The 17340-nt window shown below is 47.1% G+C and overlaps 1 protein-coding gene across 10 annotated transcripts in view; it reads right to left on the bottom strand.

The window, feature by feature from the left end:
* Positions 1 to 17340, bottom strand: part of ARVCF (ARVCF delta catenin family member) — a 377274-nt gene that overhangs the window by 102742 nt on the left and 257192 nt on the right. For all 10 annotated transcript variants that reach the window (XM_077308988.1, XM_077308989.1, XM_077308986.1 and 7 more), the window contains one exon: positions 4624 to 5231. In XM_077308988.1, coding sequence (XP_077165103.1) covers positions 4624 to 5231 — 608 coding nt within the window. The remainder of the gene's footprint in view (positions 1 to 4623; positions 5232 to 17340) is intronic.

The following is a 17340-nucleotide window of genomic DNA, read 5'->3' as shown; positions in this document are numbered from 1 at the left end:
TATCTGCCACACCCACACACACCTACAAAGAGCCTAGGCTAGTGGGTTGACATGCCCAAAATGAACACAGGCATGCAGATGCCTATTTGTGTGCAGACAGTGGCAAACTGTGTCCCTGTGAGCTCATCTTCATTTGAAGCCATGCTCCTCCTCTGCCTTTCCAATCTAAATTCTAATGCAAGTTTCTTTTAAAACTGGGTCAGCAAAGAGAGTAGAGCAGAGCACATTGTTAGCTACCTGCCCAATGAGATATGTAAGGAAACCAGAAACATACAATTAGTAAAGAGATTACAGGCTTAACCCATCTGCTGGAATCGCCCGCAAGTAAAATGAGATCACTGGGCAGACAAGGAGCCAAAATGAGGATTAGGGAAAGAAAAAGAAGCTGGCAACTAATGGCAAGCAGAGGAAACACCAGGCTCTGTGTTGGAAGCCCCGAGATGTGCCGAGATTCTTGGTGTGTTTCCACCCCCTTCCCCATCTCCATTAGCGGTACAGTGCCGTGGGTCATGAATAGGGCCAGGAATATACTGGCACAGTTGCTGGCCTTTACTAAAATTCATGGAGGAAGCCAAGAAGAGTGGCAGCTTGAGTGCCACAGGCACCTATTGGACAGTGCTTGTGCCATCACTGCAGACCAGTGACAAAGCTCTTCCTCCCTTCTCAATCCTGTGAAATGGCAGGTTATGCACTTCACAGTCCCTTGGTGCTCCTGTACATGCATAGCTTCATGGTGGAGTTGCCAAGCCCAGATTCGGAAAGTCAAGTAGTTTGGGGGAGTTGTGTTTGTGCGTGTGTGTATGTGGAACCAGGACAGACCAGCATTAATCCCAAAAGTATCAGGACTCGTACAAGGGGGGAAGTTGATTCTGTTGGGTAGCCATGTTGGTCTGAAGTAGCAATTCAAGTCCAATGGCACTTTTAAGTTTTATTCAAGGGGGGAGCTTTTATGGGCATGTCTATTTCTTCAGCCAATGAAATGGAATCCACCAGACTACATATATAAGGAGAGATCAAATCAGCAGTAAATTACTAAACAGCATCATGAAATTATCCAACAAAGATACAGTATGAAGAAGACATTTAGCACAGTGGTCCCCAACCCCCGGTCCGGGGACCAGTACCGGTGCGTAGATCAGTCGGTACCGGGCCGTGGCTCCTCCTTGTCCTCCTCCCCGGCTGCTGCCTCGGGGGCTGCCCTGCCACTCTGCCACTGGCTCACCTTTAGTGCTCCCCCTCGGCGTGGCACTGCACAGCTGCTGCTGGCAGCACCCCCCAGTGGGTGGCGGGAAGTTAGGGGCGCCGGCGGGAAAGCAAGTGGAACAGGGGCTCAGGCAGTGGCAACGTCCCTCAGCAAAAGACTCCCCTCCCCCCCGGGCCTTAGTAAAATTGTCAAGCGTTGACCAGTCCCCAGTGATACAAAGGTTGGGGACTACTGATTTAGCAGATTCAAGAGGGGGAAAAACGGCATTTGGGAGTGTCTTCATAGGCTTCAACGCTGCTTCCAAGAGTTGCCGGGTGGATTGTTTGTCCATTGACTGAGCTTCATTTATCGCGAGGATTATTAACCTTTCAAGACTTATTGAAAATCAATGTCTTCGCTCACTTCTAAGAGGCAGGAAAGCCATTGGGTTCCCTTTTCATGTCTGATCCTTGAGGGATGGCTCTTCATACCAGGAGGGGGGAAATGCTATCATAAATCCGTGCAACTTGTCCCAAAATGGGGAAATGAATGGCTCAGTTGTGACGTCAAGAGGCCTGAAGCCATTTGGCGCATTCAGGCAGGAGCCAGCTTGACATGTTAATGGCGGCCCAATAGGCACGTGGTGGAAGTAAAAATGTTAGAAGATCTCTGGGCCTATCAGGCCAAAGGTGCATCTGGGATAGAATTCTGATTCCCACGGGGACCAGCAACACACCCTTCCCTCAGCCAAAGCCCACAATTATCATCATCATCAACAAAAACAACAAAAACAACAACATTCTTTATAGACCATCCTTCGTGCCAAAACTCTCAGCGAATTACGAAATACGGAAAACCATTCAGCAAGATGGAAAGAATCTCCAATAAACCATGCAAGACATCTAAGGTTCCGGAACTAGGCTCCTTCTGCATACGTTGGATAATGCACTTTCAACGTGATTTAGTGGCTCGATTTTTCTGTATGAAACCCTGTCTAACGCATCATCAGATACCATAATAATGAAAGCGGGTTATAAAGGGAGAGGACATTGCAGTAACAGAGGCGACACGCACAACGAACACCGCAGCATCTTGAGCTGTTCCATTAGACCAGGGGTAGTCAAACTGCGGCCCTCCAGATGTCCATGGACTACAATTCCCATGAGCCCCTGCCAGCAAATGCTGGCAGGGGCTCATGGGAATTGTAGTCTATGGACATCTGGAGGGCCGCAGTTTGATTATCCCTGCGGTGGTTCTAAACCCTTGCATGACATGCAAGCAACAGCCCTCTGCCTCTATTGCCCACCTACCCGCCCCAGCCACCGGCATTCAGAGGTATACTACCTCTGAACATGGAGGTTCCATTTAGCCATCATGGTGAATAGCGACTGATAGACCTAGCCCCCCCCCCCCCAAAGCCACTTTTTAAAGCCACCAATGCTTGTGGTCATCACCGTATCTCATAGCGGCAGGGGGGGATAAGTTAATCATACACTGTGTCAATTATCTATCTGTATTGAGTCCATTTTAATCCTGTTCTCCCTCCAAGGAGCTGAAGGCGGCATACCCAGTGGTCCCTTCTCCATTACTAAACTCAGCGGACACGTGAGACAGGTTAGGCTGAGAACGTGTGGCAGGCCCAAAATCACCTAGAAGGCTTCCATGGCAGAGCAAAGATTTCAACCTGGGCTTCCCACATCCTTGCCCAACCCCCTAAACCAGGGGTGGCCAAATTGTGTTCATGGACTACAGTTACCATGAATCTGTCAGCATGGCCAACTGGCAGGGGGGGGAGGTCATAGGAACTGTAGTCCATGGACATCTAGAAAGCCACAGTATGGCCTAACCATACTTTACCCTAAACAATATATCATGTTTAGAGAATCCATGTTTCCTTTTGTCAGTCTTCAATCTATCGCCCAACAATTGATGCTACTTGGGCATCACACACATGGGAGGGGAGGAGAACCCACCACTCACATGTGATTCAGCTTCTGACCAAGGGTGGGGGTCCCAGCCCCAACCTGTGCACTCTGTAACGTGTCAAGTGGAACTGGAGGCTCCAGGAGGTGAACCTGAGATTTTCTGCCCTCCAAACAGACGTGCTCTGCCTCTCCACCATGGAGAGCTAAGTGGCAGGCCCCAAAGGAGAAATGTTCAGCCTCCTGAGCAAATGACATCATCTGCTTTATTCTGCCCGTTTCAAGTGTCATCAAATCCACGGCTTTCTACCAGAACAGATTTTTCTTTTTCAAGGAAGAAAAAGCAAGACGAAAAAAGAAACCTGAAAAGCAACCACGCAATCAAAGGCTAATTACTCGGGGGCTTCATCATCAAACAGAAAGCATTATTTGTTTTCACGGGCGTCTCGCAAATGAAAGGCGACGACTAATTTATTCCTGCAAAAATTGCTTTGAATCTACCAGAGATGCCGGCTTTAAGTCACAGAGCTCGAAAAAACGCACTTCTTTACATTTCTACAAGCTGCATTCAGATTGAAATTCTTGTCAAACTTCCTTGATCATATTTCTCAAATTTGGGGGGAGGGAGGAGAAGAGGAGGGATCAAAAGAAATGCAAAACAAGAAATAAGTTGCCCCTATTCAAAGGAACGTCTCCAAACCTTTAAAAAAAGAAATGCAGATTTATAACTGGGGAGAGAGAACCGGTTGCTCAATTAGAGCAGGGGTAGTCAACCTGTGGTCCTCCAGATGTTCATGGACTACAATTTCCAGGAGCCCCTGCCAGCATATGCTGGCAGGGGCTCATGGGAATTGTAGTCCATGGACATCTGCAGGACCACAGGTTGACTACCCCTGATGTAGAGGAAAATTCTGTGACATTGTAACACGTTTCTTCAGTAATGGCTTGGTAGATCGACATTTCAGTTCCCTCCAGCCCTCAGATTTTTTGAACCCTGGGATAAGTAAACAGACACCTATGTGGTCACTTTTGCCATCCCCAGTAGCTTCCAAAGGCCCTGAAATAACTTGAAAGGCACTTTTGAAATTCTGCTCCTCCACATTTCAGCCCTGAATTCTGAAGTCCCAAGTTACCACGTCTTCTTTCTGAAACGGAGCCAACATGCTAGGAATCCTTCACTGTTCTGTTATGAATTTCTGTATTTCGGTACACAACACTGAATTTGTTGACCGGCGCAGACCCCGCCCCATTCAAGGTCTTTCTGTTATTAATTACTCCATGGGCAGTGCACACACCAGCAAAGACACTGGCAAAATACAGCACCTAAGTTTTATTTATTTTCATTTACATATTTACGTCCATCCCACTCATTTACTGTGGGCAAAACTAACGACAGGCTTCTCGTATTTATCTAAGCCCCTCGTAAGACCATTTATGCGAGGTTGTCAAGACCCCAAATACATTTAGTGGTAACCTTCCCAGCCAAAATAAAAGAAAATACTCAGTATCATCATTTACCTTCCCTTGTGGGGCCTTCCTCTCTCTAGAATCCCAGCAGAGGTCCTGCGGTTCACCGTTGAGTACTCCGGGTCCAGTTCATACCCCTCGTCATCAACCCCAAGGCTACGGTTATCATCCTCGAGCCCATATGGCTCCGGTTGAAATCGTTCTGGCTGGGAGCGGTTTAAGTCCACGTTGCTGCCTGTCGGAACCTGAGGCTGAGCAAGCGGGCCGTAGTTATCCCTCCTGCTCGGCAAGGTGAAACTGCCGTCCTCTGGCCGGTAATTGTTCCCCGGAACGTAGGCATAACGCGGACGGTAATTGACACCACGGGACAAACTGCCGTAGTTGTCCGGGAGGTCTCCGTAACCGTCGTGCCCCATGAAAGGACGATATTGGCCGTCGTGGCCATCGGGGTAGGCATCGTTGTAGCTGTTGTAAGAGCGCGTCAAGGTGGAAGACGCTTGCGGAGTGACGTAGCGTTCCCCGTTCTTCATGTGTCTTCTGTCTATCGAGTCGGTGTAACTGCCCATGGGAGACGAGCTGTCCATCACGGGGAGGCCGTCAGGGCCGAGAGGGACCTGGCGCACTGTTCTCGTGGTGACTGTTTTCACCATTTTTGTAACCTGCAAAGCAGAGAGAAGGGAGAGAGAAGTCCTATCAATGGAGGAGGACCTTCAGATACAGTGCAGAACTCAGATGTCCTTTCAGTAGCACAATACCTGCAAACAATCACCTTCAGACAAATCAGGGCTCCGCACGGTTTCAGGAACTGTTAAATCCTATTCTCACGTGAGTCCGCCATAGCAAATGGATACTATCCTGGCTATTTAAGAAACTTGCATGCCACTTTTCCAGACATATGAAGCTGCCTTATCCTGAGCCAAACCTTATGCTGAGTCAATCAAGATCAATACTGTCCACTCACTAGCAGCAAATCTCCAAGGTGTCGGGTGGAGATCTTTCACATCACCTACTACCATTTTTAGCTGGAGATGCATGAGTTACAGAATCACAGAGTTGGAAGGGGCCTTGCAGGCCCTCTACTCCAACCACTTGCTCATTGCAGGATCAGCCTAAAAGACCCAGGAGAATTATCTGTCCAGTTGCCAGTGAGGGGGAGCTCACCACTTCCTTTGGCAGTTGATTCCACGGCTGAACGACTTGGACTGTGAATTTATTTTTCTTTACATCTAACCAGAACTGTTCTACACATAGTTTAAACCCAATAGGTACCACTCCCTGCCCTCCTCCAGACAAGTGACATGCTTTAGGATGCTTTGGGCTGATCCTGCATTGAGCAGGGGGTTGGACTAGATGGCCTGTATGGCCCCTTCCAACTCTATGATTCTATGATTCTATGACAACCTTTCAAATACTTCAAGAGAGCCATCCTGTCCCCTCTCAAGTTCCTCATCTCCAAGCTGAACATCCCCAAGTCCCTGAGCCTTTCTCCATCTGGCTTGGTCCCCAGGCCCCAGATCATCCTCATCGCTCTCCTCTGCACCCTCTCAATGTTATCCATATCCTTTTTGTAGCGAGGTCTCCAGAATGGCACATAGTACTCCAAGTGCAGTCTGACCAATGTGGTCTACAGTGGGACTATGACATCTTGTGATTTTGAGGTGATGCCTCCGTTGATGCAGCCCAAGATTGCATTTGCCTTTTTTATCACGAACCTGGCATTTTCTGCATGCCAAGCCGATGCTCTGCCATTCAGCCACAGCTCTTCCCCACCAATCAAGAGAATAAAAACAAGTCAATAAAACCATGTGGTATTAGTGCATACAAATATGTCTGGGTCTACCCTATGACATGGGAGAAAGAATTCAAATAGAGTTCTTTCTGCATAGAGATCTGAGAATGTGGACATGAGTTTTTTTCACCACCTGGGAGGAAATGTTTTTAACGGGGTTTTTTAATTATTTTATTGAGGGGCTGGTCATTGTAACTCGTCGCGAGCCAGCTTGCTGGGAGCAACAGGCAATAAATTAAATAAATAAGAAATAAATAAGAAAAAGTTGGATCTGGTCCTAAATGGTAAACTCACCAGTTAATCTGAAACTGATAAGAGGTATATAACAGACCAGTCTTTCTCAACTTTTTCACCATTGAGAAACCCCTGAAACATTCTACAGGCTTCAAGGAACTCCAGAAGTGGCCTGATCGTGCGGAATATGGATGGGCAGCAGAGCTGTGGACATGCCCACGCGAGGACCCTCCTCTTCCCACCCCCTCCAGGACCATTATTGGCCATTGGGGGGGGGGCAGATAGCACCATATCACTCAATAAATGATTTACAAATTTAAAAACATATAATAAAATTAACTCAGGAAACCCTTCCAGGGATGTCAAGAAACCCCAGGTTTTCAAGAAACCCAGGTTGAGCAAGCCTGAGTTAGATGGAAGCGCAGGGCCCCTACAAAACTATGTATACTCCACTTGAAGCCCACTGGTTTTAGACTGGAGTAACTCTGCACAGGATGGCATTTCAATTGGCCAAACAACCCAGCTTTCTTTGGGGGGGGAGAGGGGTAAGAAAATGAGAAAGCCTGTAGTAGACCAACCAGATAAAGAGAAACAAATGGCTTTCATCTCCATTTCCATGGTGGGATTTAAGTTGGTCTATGTAACTCCGGGGAATGGTAGAGGACAGGAAGGCCTGGAGGATCATTGCCCATGGGGTTGCGATGGATCGGACATGACTTAGCAACTAACAACAACATGCAAGTCCAAAAGAGAAGTATGAAACCCAGGGTACAGATCAGATCCTATGCTTCACTTACTGACTACTAACCAACTCCCAATGCTTTTCAGTACCGAGGAACACAGGTAACCCAAAGACTGTCAAGAAATGACCCAACGGAGGGTTGGTATCTTTGGTCCAGTCCCTCTCTTTGCACTTAACCTAACCCTCTAGGTCAGGGGTAGTCAAACTGCGGCCCTCCAGATGTCCATGGACTACAATTCCCAGGAGCCCCCTGCCAGCGAATGCTGGCAGGGGCTACTGGGAATTGTAGTCCATGGACATCTGGAGGGCCGCAGTTTGACTACCCCTGCTCTAGGTGAACAGGAGGAGAAAACGGAGGAGAGGCACACAATTCCAATTTCCTTGGAGGAAAGACAGGATAAAAAGAAGCACACAACATTGCCCCATGATGTTAGACTTGTTGTGAATAGGCATCAGCAAATGAATGGCATTTCAGGCTGAAACCATTTCAAGATGACATTCATGAGCAGGGTGTGGGGGCATGCTCTTTAATCCCCATGTAGATCATTCGCTTCCCACTCACACCATGATCCTGTCCTATTCACTGCTGAAAACAATTTTTGCTGACACCATGACTCACATGGGTTGATTTCATGCGCCGGAGTTCGAGCCCTATAATTCTTTGCAGGCCCCTTAGCGGATTTATCAAGGACACCTCGGGGGCAGTGGCTTGCAGCTGACTGCTTGGGACACAAGGCAGGCGTCCTGTTGGCAGGGCTTGTCATCCAGCCCAGGAGTTTATGAGCAGTAGTTCATTCTCTCCATGATTTTAAACCCACATCAGATCTGCTCAAAGGCCACCCAACACACGTTCAAAAAATAAAAGCGCAGGAGGACCAGGGATGTATGTTTCCAATTCAGCTGTCACAAGGAAAAGAACATGATGCAAACATGGCTTCTTGGTGGGTGGCCACCTCTGGGTTGGAAAATACCTGGAGATTTTGGGGGGTGGGACCTGAGAAAGGTGAGGTTTTTGGGGGGGCGGAAATGGACAAACCTCAGTATGGTGCAATGCTGCAGAGTCCACCCTCCAAAGCAGCAATTATCTCCAGGGGAATGGATCTGGCCAGGGATTTGGGTTGGGGGGGCATCATCTGGGCATGGAATTGGGGTCACTGTGGGTGGGCAGGTAGTTGTGAAGTTCCTACGTTCTGCACGGGGGTTGGATTAGATGACCCTGGAAGTCCCAACTCTAGGATTCTGTAGTGTAGCCTGGAGATCAGTTATAACACCAGGAGATCTACAGGTGCTACCTGTACAGGTGCTACTGTAGTCCTTGGTTACACCTTTCTAATGCATTGCTTTGGCAACATTTATTCCTCTAGACATGCAGGTGCTGCTTTTCCACTTTAAAACATCTCCACCGTACAATAAAATCAAACTAAAGCAAAGGAAAGAAGAAATGAAAACGAGCAGGGCAATCAAAAATAAAAACAGGGCCAGGTGGTGCTGGAAATCAGAGGTGTTGGGAAAGGCTGTCAAGTCGAAGCTGACTTATGGAGATCCCTCACCAGGTTTTCCAAGGCAAAAGACATTCAGAGGTGGTCTGCCATTGCTTGCCTCTCTGTTGTCACCCTGGGCTTTTTAGGTGGTCTCCCATCAAAATATAAACCTGGACTGATCCTGCTTAGCTTTTGAGACTGGATGAGATCGGCTAGCCTGGGCCATGGAGATCACGGCGGAAATCAGATAAAATCCAATAAAACAAAAGAAACAAGCAAATCTAAAAGCTTTGGAGAACCAGAGAAGACCTGGATATGATTGCAAAGATGATCACAAGAGAAACAATGGAAGGGCTTCTGCAGTGGTGGCCCCGTTGGTGGACCTCCACATTTCTGTCCACCGTGTGGCACCGATTGTTGGACTGGATGGGCCACTGGCCTCCTCCAACATGGCTTCTCTGAAGTTCTTATCCTAACATCTTTCATTCTTTCCTCGTAAGTGTCTCAGACCTATTTTATGAAGAGAAATCACCAGCACCTCTTATCAATTAATGAATGCCAGCAGACCTTACTGCACAAAGAGAATCTGTGTGAGCAGCTTCCCAAAGCCCTACAGAAAGGGAAAGTTTTGTCATAACATGGCAAGGTAATAATCGACAAAGGCACTGAGTCATCTTCAAAGCGAATTCAATTGATTTTTTGAAGAGGGGAAGCGATACGTCGTCCGCAGTTACAGGATAAGCTGCTCTTACAGCAGAGTCCTTCCCCCCTCCCCCAAATTCCATTTGCAGAGATTGGCTTCTATCCTAAATAGGCTTTACACAACCACAACAAACTACTTCATTCTGCCACCCGGGGTGGGAGTAGAGAATTCCAGAGACTTTGCAGTATTAACAAATACACACACAGAGAGACCAAATACTTAGCTGCCACCCACTCACCGATGTGCCCATAAAAGGAGCGAAAGAGAGTATTTTTCATTTTTGCTACGTCCAAATGACTGGGGGCTGGGTGGGGGGGTCAATATGTCTGCTTTCATCTCAAAACGGCATCCACTTTGAAGCTTTTAGGACGGTTTAGAACAGCAGGCGTTCGGCAGAAGTAACCCATGGCAGTCACTCTGGGGTCCGAACAAGGAGGTAAAAGTGTGCATTTTCACATGCAGCAAAAAGGGGGTGGGTGGGAAAACTTCTGAATCTGCATAAAGCACATTGAGTGTTGAGAGGTTTTTTCTTAAAACAGAAGGGGAGATGTTTTGACCAGCAGCCATAGATTGAAAACCTATCGATCTGCCGCCAGATTAGCCGAGCCGCTGGAAAAACACGAACTAATTAGAGCACGTCGCCGCAAACTCCTCCAAGCGCATGTCCTTCGGCCGGGCGCATCGACAGAAGAACAAGCAAGAAGGGGGAAATCCGTTCAAAACAGCAAGCGTCTCGTCCCACAGACATCAGTGAGCGAACGCTACCCTTCTGCTTAATGAGGTCCCGCACAGTCGGTACAAACCGCACGACGGCCTCCCCGCTGACGGGATAATTCCACTGCCTTGGGTGCCGAATGGAGCAGCACCAGCAAGTGGCACGCTCTCCCTGCATCCGGAGGGCTTTGGTTGGTAATTAGACGCTTCTCTGAGGCCCAAATCTATTTCGGTGTTTCGGGGAGCTAAAGGCAATAGACCAGTTTCAGGGGCAAGGAAACAGGCTGCCGGGTCTCATACGAGGCAGCCAATTTTGGATCGCCTACCACGGCAAGGAAACGGTTTGGAGATCAAGAGATATCGATTGAAGCAACATGGTGCAATCGAGCCTTTCCTCGGGTGAATGAGTAGATATACAGTCTGGGAGAGCTGCTTAAGGAAATAAAAAAACGCCAACTTAAGGTTGGGAAATTCCGGGAGATTTGGGAGTAAAGCTTGGGAAGGGGAGCTTTCAAAATTCAGACTCATCTTTGGACCAAGTGTTTCGAATGGGTCGCCGTGTTGGTCTGAAGTAGCACAATAAAACCAAGGTCCAGTTGCACCTTTCAGACCGACGAAGATGTATTCAAGGCGTGAGCTTTTGAGTGCAAGCACTCTTCCTGCACTCGAAAGCTCACGCCTTGAATAAATCTTTGCTGGTCTTAAAGGTGCTACTGGACTCTGATTTTATTGGAACAAGTGTTTTTTTTCTGTTAAGTTCTGAAAGGCACAGAAGCTGGAAGTGCACCTCCGGTTAAAAGAACCAGGTAACAGGTGGGAGGAAAGACCTCTACTCAAGACCCTGGAAAACCATTGCTAGTCTGAGTCAACAACACTGAGCTCAATGGAGCTATTATAGGGCAGGTGTCCGTTTGACCGTCTAAGCCAGTGGTAGTCAAACTGCGGCCCTCCAGATGTCCGTGGATTACAATTCCCAGGAGCCCCTGCCAGCGTTCGCTGGCAGGGGCTCCTGGGAATTGTAGTCCATGGACATCTGGAGGGCCGCAGTTTGACTACCCCTGGTCTAAGCTGAAAGCCCACAAGGAACATGAGGAAATTTATATGGAAGTGACCTGTTTACAATCCACACAATCTCGGCATAGACCAGAAGCTCAATAAATCCATTCTCGCTACCTGCTACGGTATGAGGGGTGGCTGGCGCAAGAGCCACCAATAAAGTCATTCGGGAGGCATCCAGCATTTCCTCATATCATGCGAAAAGGGCCTTCTGAAGTATATCTGCCCCAGCTGTCCCCTCCCCCCAACACAGCCCAGGAACAACTGGTACAATTCATCCATCCATCCATCCATCCATCCATTCATTCATAAGAAGAAGAAGAAGAAGAAGAAGAAGAAGAAGAAGAAGAAGAAGAAGAAGAAGAAGAAGAAGAAGAAGAAGAAGAAGAAGAAGAAGAAGAAGAAGGGGCAGATTTGGAAAGAAGATGCATTTTTCAGGGACGTGATCTTTATTTCCTTAACAAAATAACAATAATAATAGCAACAACTTTATTCTTATAGGCCACCCTACCTGGCTGGCTCAGGGCCTTACATTGATAAACAGTTTTTTGAATGTTTAAATTAAAGTACTATATGAATTATAATTCATAAACCTCCATCTTAACCTTATACAGGGAGCCTGGTTTTATTTATTTATTTTAGATAAAGAAGAAATGAATGAAGAGAAAAATGCTTCAAAATAAGCAGGGACAAGCCGATATGCCGTCATTCATTTTTTTAAAAAATATATTCAGCTTTGGGAAAAGGTTTTGGGTCTCTGCTTTGGGCTGCTGGTTTTGCAGATGTGTTTGTACTATAAGGCACATACTGCGCATGCTTTTCGCGTGCAATTTAAAACAGTATCTATCACACATGCAATGCATGTCACAATGTTTACTCCTGATTCATTGAATCCCAAACAGCAGTGGAAGATGTGCACATCTTACCGGAGGTGGGGGGGCGGGCAGATAAGTACCAGAAAACCGTAAATTCTATAAGATTAAAAACTTGGAGTTTTGTTCTACACTAGCGAGTTGCAAATTCAAAATGTGGATTTTCAAATGAGAACAGGAATACCCAATCAGGAGTGACTGTGATCATGCGATTTCCAAAGGCGACTTAGTTTTAACGTGGTTGAAATGGAGATACGGGGGTCTCACCTCTGAGACCCGTGCATGTTATTGTGGGGTGGGGGAAAGACAGACATTCCTCACATTCATTTTTCAGACTTTCCTCTGCTGTGGAACTGAAGGTCCAATAAACAATTTATTCCAAACTTCACAAAAACTCTTGATCTATTTCAACCAGAAAGCCATATACAAATCGAATAAGTCAGCCAGAACGGGTACTTGGGCTATCATCCTGTTTTCGGAAGTAAACCTTCCTCAATGGCTGTTTTCGCATAGATTACACATCACGATTGGCTCCAAAACCGTTCTATAAACTTATAATCTCAAAATATCACATTGTCAAATTGCTCTCAAAATAACTGAGAGTTCCGCATCTCCTTCTAAAGCGGTCTCTCGACGTGGAACTCCTCGTTACTTTGAGAGCTATTCGACAATGTGATACTTTCAGATTATAAATTCACGGAACGGAACAAGAATTTGAAAGCAAGAAAACAGACGAGAACGTTAGCGTGATCCTCCGGTGCAGAAAAATTGGGCGCTTTTTTTGCAAAAGGAATACTGTGAAAACACCCTATTTGCATCCGTGCAAAAAAAGGGAGTGAGAGAAAAGTGGGTTTTTTATCCTTTCGTGAAATATGGACAGCAATTACAAAATCTGATCTCTGTAAAATTCAGCATGACACCAGAACGACACCATCCTGATTTAACGTTTTCAATATCCTCCTGATAAAGCACGCTCGTGTATAATGAGAAGACAGCGAATATGCATTACGAGGTGAAGGGGACAGCACACACAAAAAGAGAAGGAGCCTTGATCAGTAGAAACAGCATCTTCCCAAGACACAAACACACAGCAGTTGGCATTCCCCACCTCTGCCGAATGACCACTGCAGGAAGGAACTGTCGAGACAGAAGCTCAGAATTTCTGGCACAAACTTCCCTCTTCCAGGAATTGATGATGACGATGATAAAGCTACAGTTTCATCAACCTGTCGGTTCAGGACAGTACTGGCCAAGCATTGAATGTGTGAGTCTCTTCTCTTTGGCAGGCTAATTCCTTTCGGAAGGTGGTGACTTGAGGACTATCACCGCCAATCAGCTATAGGGCAGGGGGAACGCACCATCCCTCACAACAGCAACTTCAGCAGCTGCTTGTGCAGTTGTTGGGGCTCTAGCCAGTTGCCCTATGACCTGAGTTCAAATCCTTTCTCTACAATAAATTTACTAGGTGGCTCTTACACGAGCAATGCTGTCTTTTTGCTTCAGCCTGCCTTCCCTTGCCCAACTGCAGTACAAAAGTCATTAAATGTCAATCTACATTACAGGGTTCTTGATTAATTTCCTTACAAAGCACTCTATCCATTTAGTAGAGTTGCTAGATCCGGATTGGGAGACTTTGGGGAGTGGAGTTGGGGCAGGATTCGGGACAGGGAGGGGTTTCAGTGGAGTATTCAGTGGGCTGGTCAACACGAAACATATAGGCCCACTGTCTTGCTATCTTGGCAAAGCACACTTCCAATAGTCATCTCAGTACACTGGGTACCACAGGGAGGTACCCACCTCCCACAGAGTCATGAATAAATTGCTACCTTCCAGCCTCACCTACTTCACAGGGTTGTTGTGAGGACAAAGCTAGCAGTGGGTGGGGGGAAAGGCACAGGATAAAAAGCTAAAGCAGTGGTTCTCAACCTTCCTAATGCCACGACCCTTTAATACAGTTCCTCATGTAGTGGTGACCCCCAACCAGAAAATTATGCAGAAATTATCACAGAAATTAAACCGAAACTGACCAATGCCGTGAAGATCCATTGTTCATGATTGTACATAAGTTGGTTTTTTTCTGGGGTTTCTCAGTTCATCCCTGCCTCTTGTCCCACCATGCTAATCCCGCACTTTTCCGCTGCTCCAGACAGACAAATGCTCTGTCTCTACTTACCCCGCAAGGCTGTTGTGTAGATGCCCCCCCCCTGGCCAAGCTGTTTGCCCTGCCGGACTCCTGTGAAAGGGTCCTTCAACCCCCAAAGGGGTCCCGACCCCCAGGTTGAGAACCACTGAGCTAAAGAGACATTTAAGGAAACTTTTCAGAATTAATACGATTCCTTTCCATCCCTACCTTTGTCCATCCGACACAGAGAGATGACTGAACAGATACCCTCATGAATCAATATTAATTCTTTCAAGTGCACAAAATTAATATTGCGTGGAGCTTTTCTTTGATCGAACGAATCCGTCTGACTAAATAGTTCAGGACTCTCACGCAGGCAAGATGGCCAGCCCAGCCCCCCCCCCACCACTCCCCCTTTTAATACTTCAGATGAATTAAATATTTTATAAGAGCTGACAAAACTGGAAAGATTTTTTGTCAGAATTGTGCCATAAAACAGAAAATAGGAAAGGAGAAAGCGCCCGGGGATAAAAGCATTTTGACATTTCTGAGTGCTTATTTTTGACATACGGACTGTAAAATTACCGGTCTGAAAAAAGGTACATGCCATTACCTTGTTAACAGGAGACTATGTAAGAACTGCCCCTTCGGAGGCCTGTGAAACGGAAGGTCACTCAACTCCGCTCCCTGACATCTAGTGACGTTGAAAAGAGAACCTGAGGAAGGTGAACGCCATGACTTCCCGCCGAAATCCAAAAGAGGAGGCAGATTTCTAGCGGTACAAATGATCCTAGGACCAGAGTTTTGAAAGGCTGCCTGTGCCCAGTCACTTCGACTGTATGAGAAGGACCTTCTACGTGGGCCCCAACTTTAGATATGAGCTGGGCAGCTACTGCTGATAGGGCCTTTTTGAAGAAGAAGAAGAAGAGTTGGTTCTTATATGCCGCTTTTCTCTACCTGAAGGAGGCTCAAAGCGGCTTACAGTCGCTTTCCCATTCCCCTCCACACAACAGACACCTTTTGCGGTGGATGAGGCTGAGAGAGCCCTGATATTTCTGCTCGGTCAGAACAGTTTTATCAGTGCCGTGGGGAGCCCAAGGTCACCCAGCTGGTTGCATGTGGGGGAGCGCAGAATCGAACCCAGCACATGCCAGATTAGAAGTCCGCACTCCTAACCACTACACCAAACTGGCTTGGTGGCCCAGCTTCCCCTCTTCCCACCAAGGTTTACTTGGTTCACTGAGATAAAAATGTTTCTTTTTTTTACTCAAGCTAGTAGTCAAGAGACACCCTCTGAGGGAGTGAGGCTGAGAGAGCCCTGATATTACTGCTCTGTGAGAAGAACTCTAACAGGACTGTGACTAGCCCAAGGTCAACCAGGTGGCTGCATGTAGAAGAACAGGGAACCAAACCCAGCTCTCCAGATTAGAGGTCTCGGCTCTTCATGACAACACTACACCAACCCACCCAGCGACTGCTCCAGGCCGGGAATTTGCACAGGGGAGAAAGCCTGAAGCTCTATCTACACTGTGGTCCTGATCCTAATCCAGGACGGCACACACAGTAATTGTGATTGTTTTGCATTTGACACAGGGAAGGGAACATGATAACCAACTCTCTGGAGAAAAGATGTCATAACAGAAGCCTAAAAGGACATGATTTACCAGGCGATGTTATCCATGCCATGAAAAGCTTCAGCCAGCTATTTCTACACATTAAGCTTCTATTAAAAGGGCAGGATTAGTGACAGATTTTATTTTCCTGGGCTCCAAGATCACTGCAGATGGGGACTGCAGCAAAGTAATTAAAGATGCTTGCTCCTGGGGAGGAAAGCTATGGCAAATCTAGACAGCATCCTAAAAAGCAGAGACATCACCCTGCCAACAAAAGTGCGTTTAGTCAAGGCTATGGTCTTCCCAGTTGCAATGTATGGCTGCGAAAGTTGGACCATAAGGAAAGCCGAGCGTCAAAGAATTGAGGCTTCTGAACTCTGGTGCTGGAGAAGACTCTTGCGAGTCCCTTGGACTGCAAGGCGAACAAACCGTTCAGTCCTAGAGGAGATCAGCCCTGACTGCTCTTTAGAAGGCCAGATCCTGAAGATGAAACTCAAATACTTTGGCCACCTCATGAGAAGGAAGGACTCCCTGGAGAAGAGCCTAGTGCTGGGAGCGATCGAGGGCAAAAGAAGAAGGAGCCGACAGAGAATGAGGTGGCTGGATGGAGTCACTGAAGCAGTAGGTGCAAACTTAAATGGACTCCGGGAAATGGTAGAAGACAGGAAGGCCTGGAGGATCATTGTCCATGGGGTCGCGATGGGTCAGACACGACTTTGCACATAACAACAACAACAAAAGGGCAGGATATTTTTCTTCATCCCTCTGGTGTCCGTAATGTGAGAAGAGGCGGTCTAGGTCCAGTTCCGATGAGATGTTTTAAGAGGGCATCTGAGGAAGTGACGCTGGGACCTTCCTGAGCCCGGCCGCTTGTGAATAATAAAGAACCCAGTTTGCAAAATGCAGCTCACCTCGTGGGCAATGTGTTTGAAGACCTAAAAGCTCATGAGAAGAGCAGGAGGTGGAGAGCTCTATGCAAATGGAGGCGGGCACTCAGCTCTCCCTGTGCCGTGTTTGAGTTTGACAGGGGGAGAAAAATTAAGCGTTTTCAGAGCAGCGAGATGAGGACAGAGATAAGGACCCGGAACAGAAAGGAATGAAAGGAACTTATTAAGACCAGATTCCATCTGGCTTGTTTCTATTAAGAGATATCTGACTGCTAGGGGAAATGGAGGGGGGCCCTTACTCTGCTGCAATGCTCCTCTGCTCAAAAAGTGAAATGGTTTGAGCCTTCCTTGGCCAAGGTGACCTTCATTTTTGCAACATGCTAAACATTTGGCTTCCAAGAGCGACGGCTAAGTTGAGCGGCCGGTGCTTTCAATATATTCTTTTGTGCTCTGACTGATATGCCAGGTTCCAGCCAGCTAGGTGCGCAGATGAAAGAGCAAAGCCAGATTTTGGATAGTAATTATTCGCCGAAGCGTCTTTGGAAAAAAATAATA

This window comes from Paroedura picta, chromosome 13 (assembly GCF_049243985.1).
Source record: "Paroedura picta isolate Pp20150507F chromosome 13, Ppicta_v3.0, whole genome shotgun sequence".
NCBI lineage: Eukaryota > Metazoa > Chordata > Lepidosauria > Squamata > Gekkonidae > Paroedura > Paroedura picta.
The sequence above is the reverse complement of the archived record's forward strand: the minus strand, read 5'-3'. Positions and strand labels throughout refer to the sequence as shown.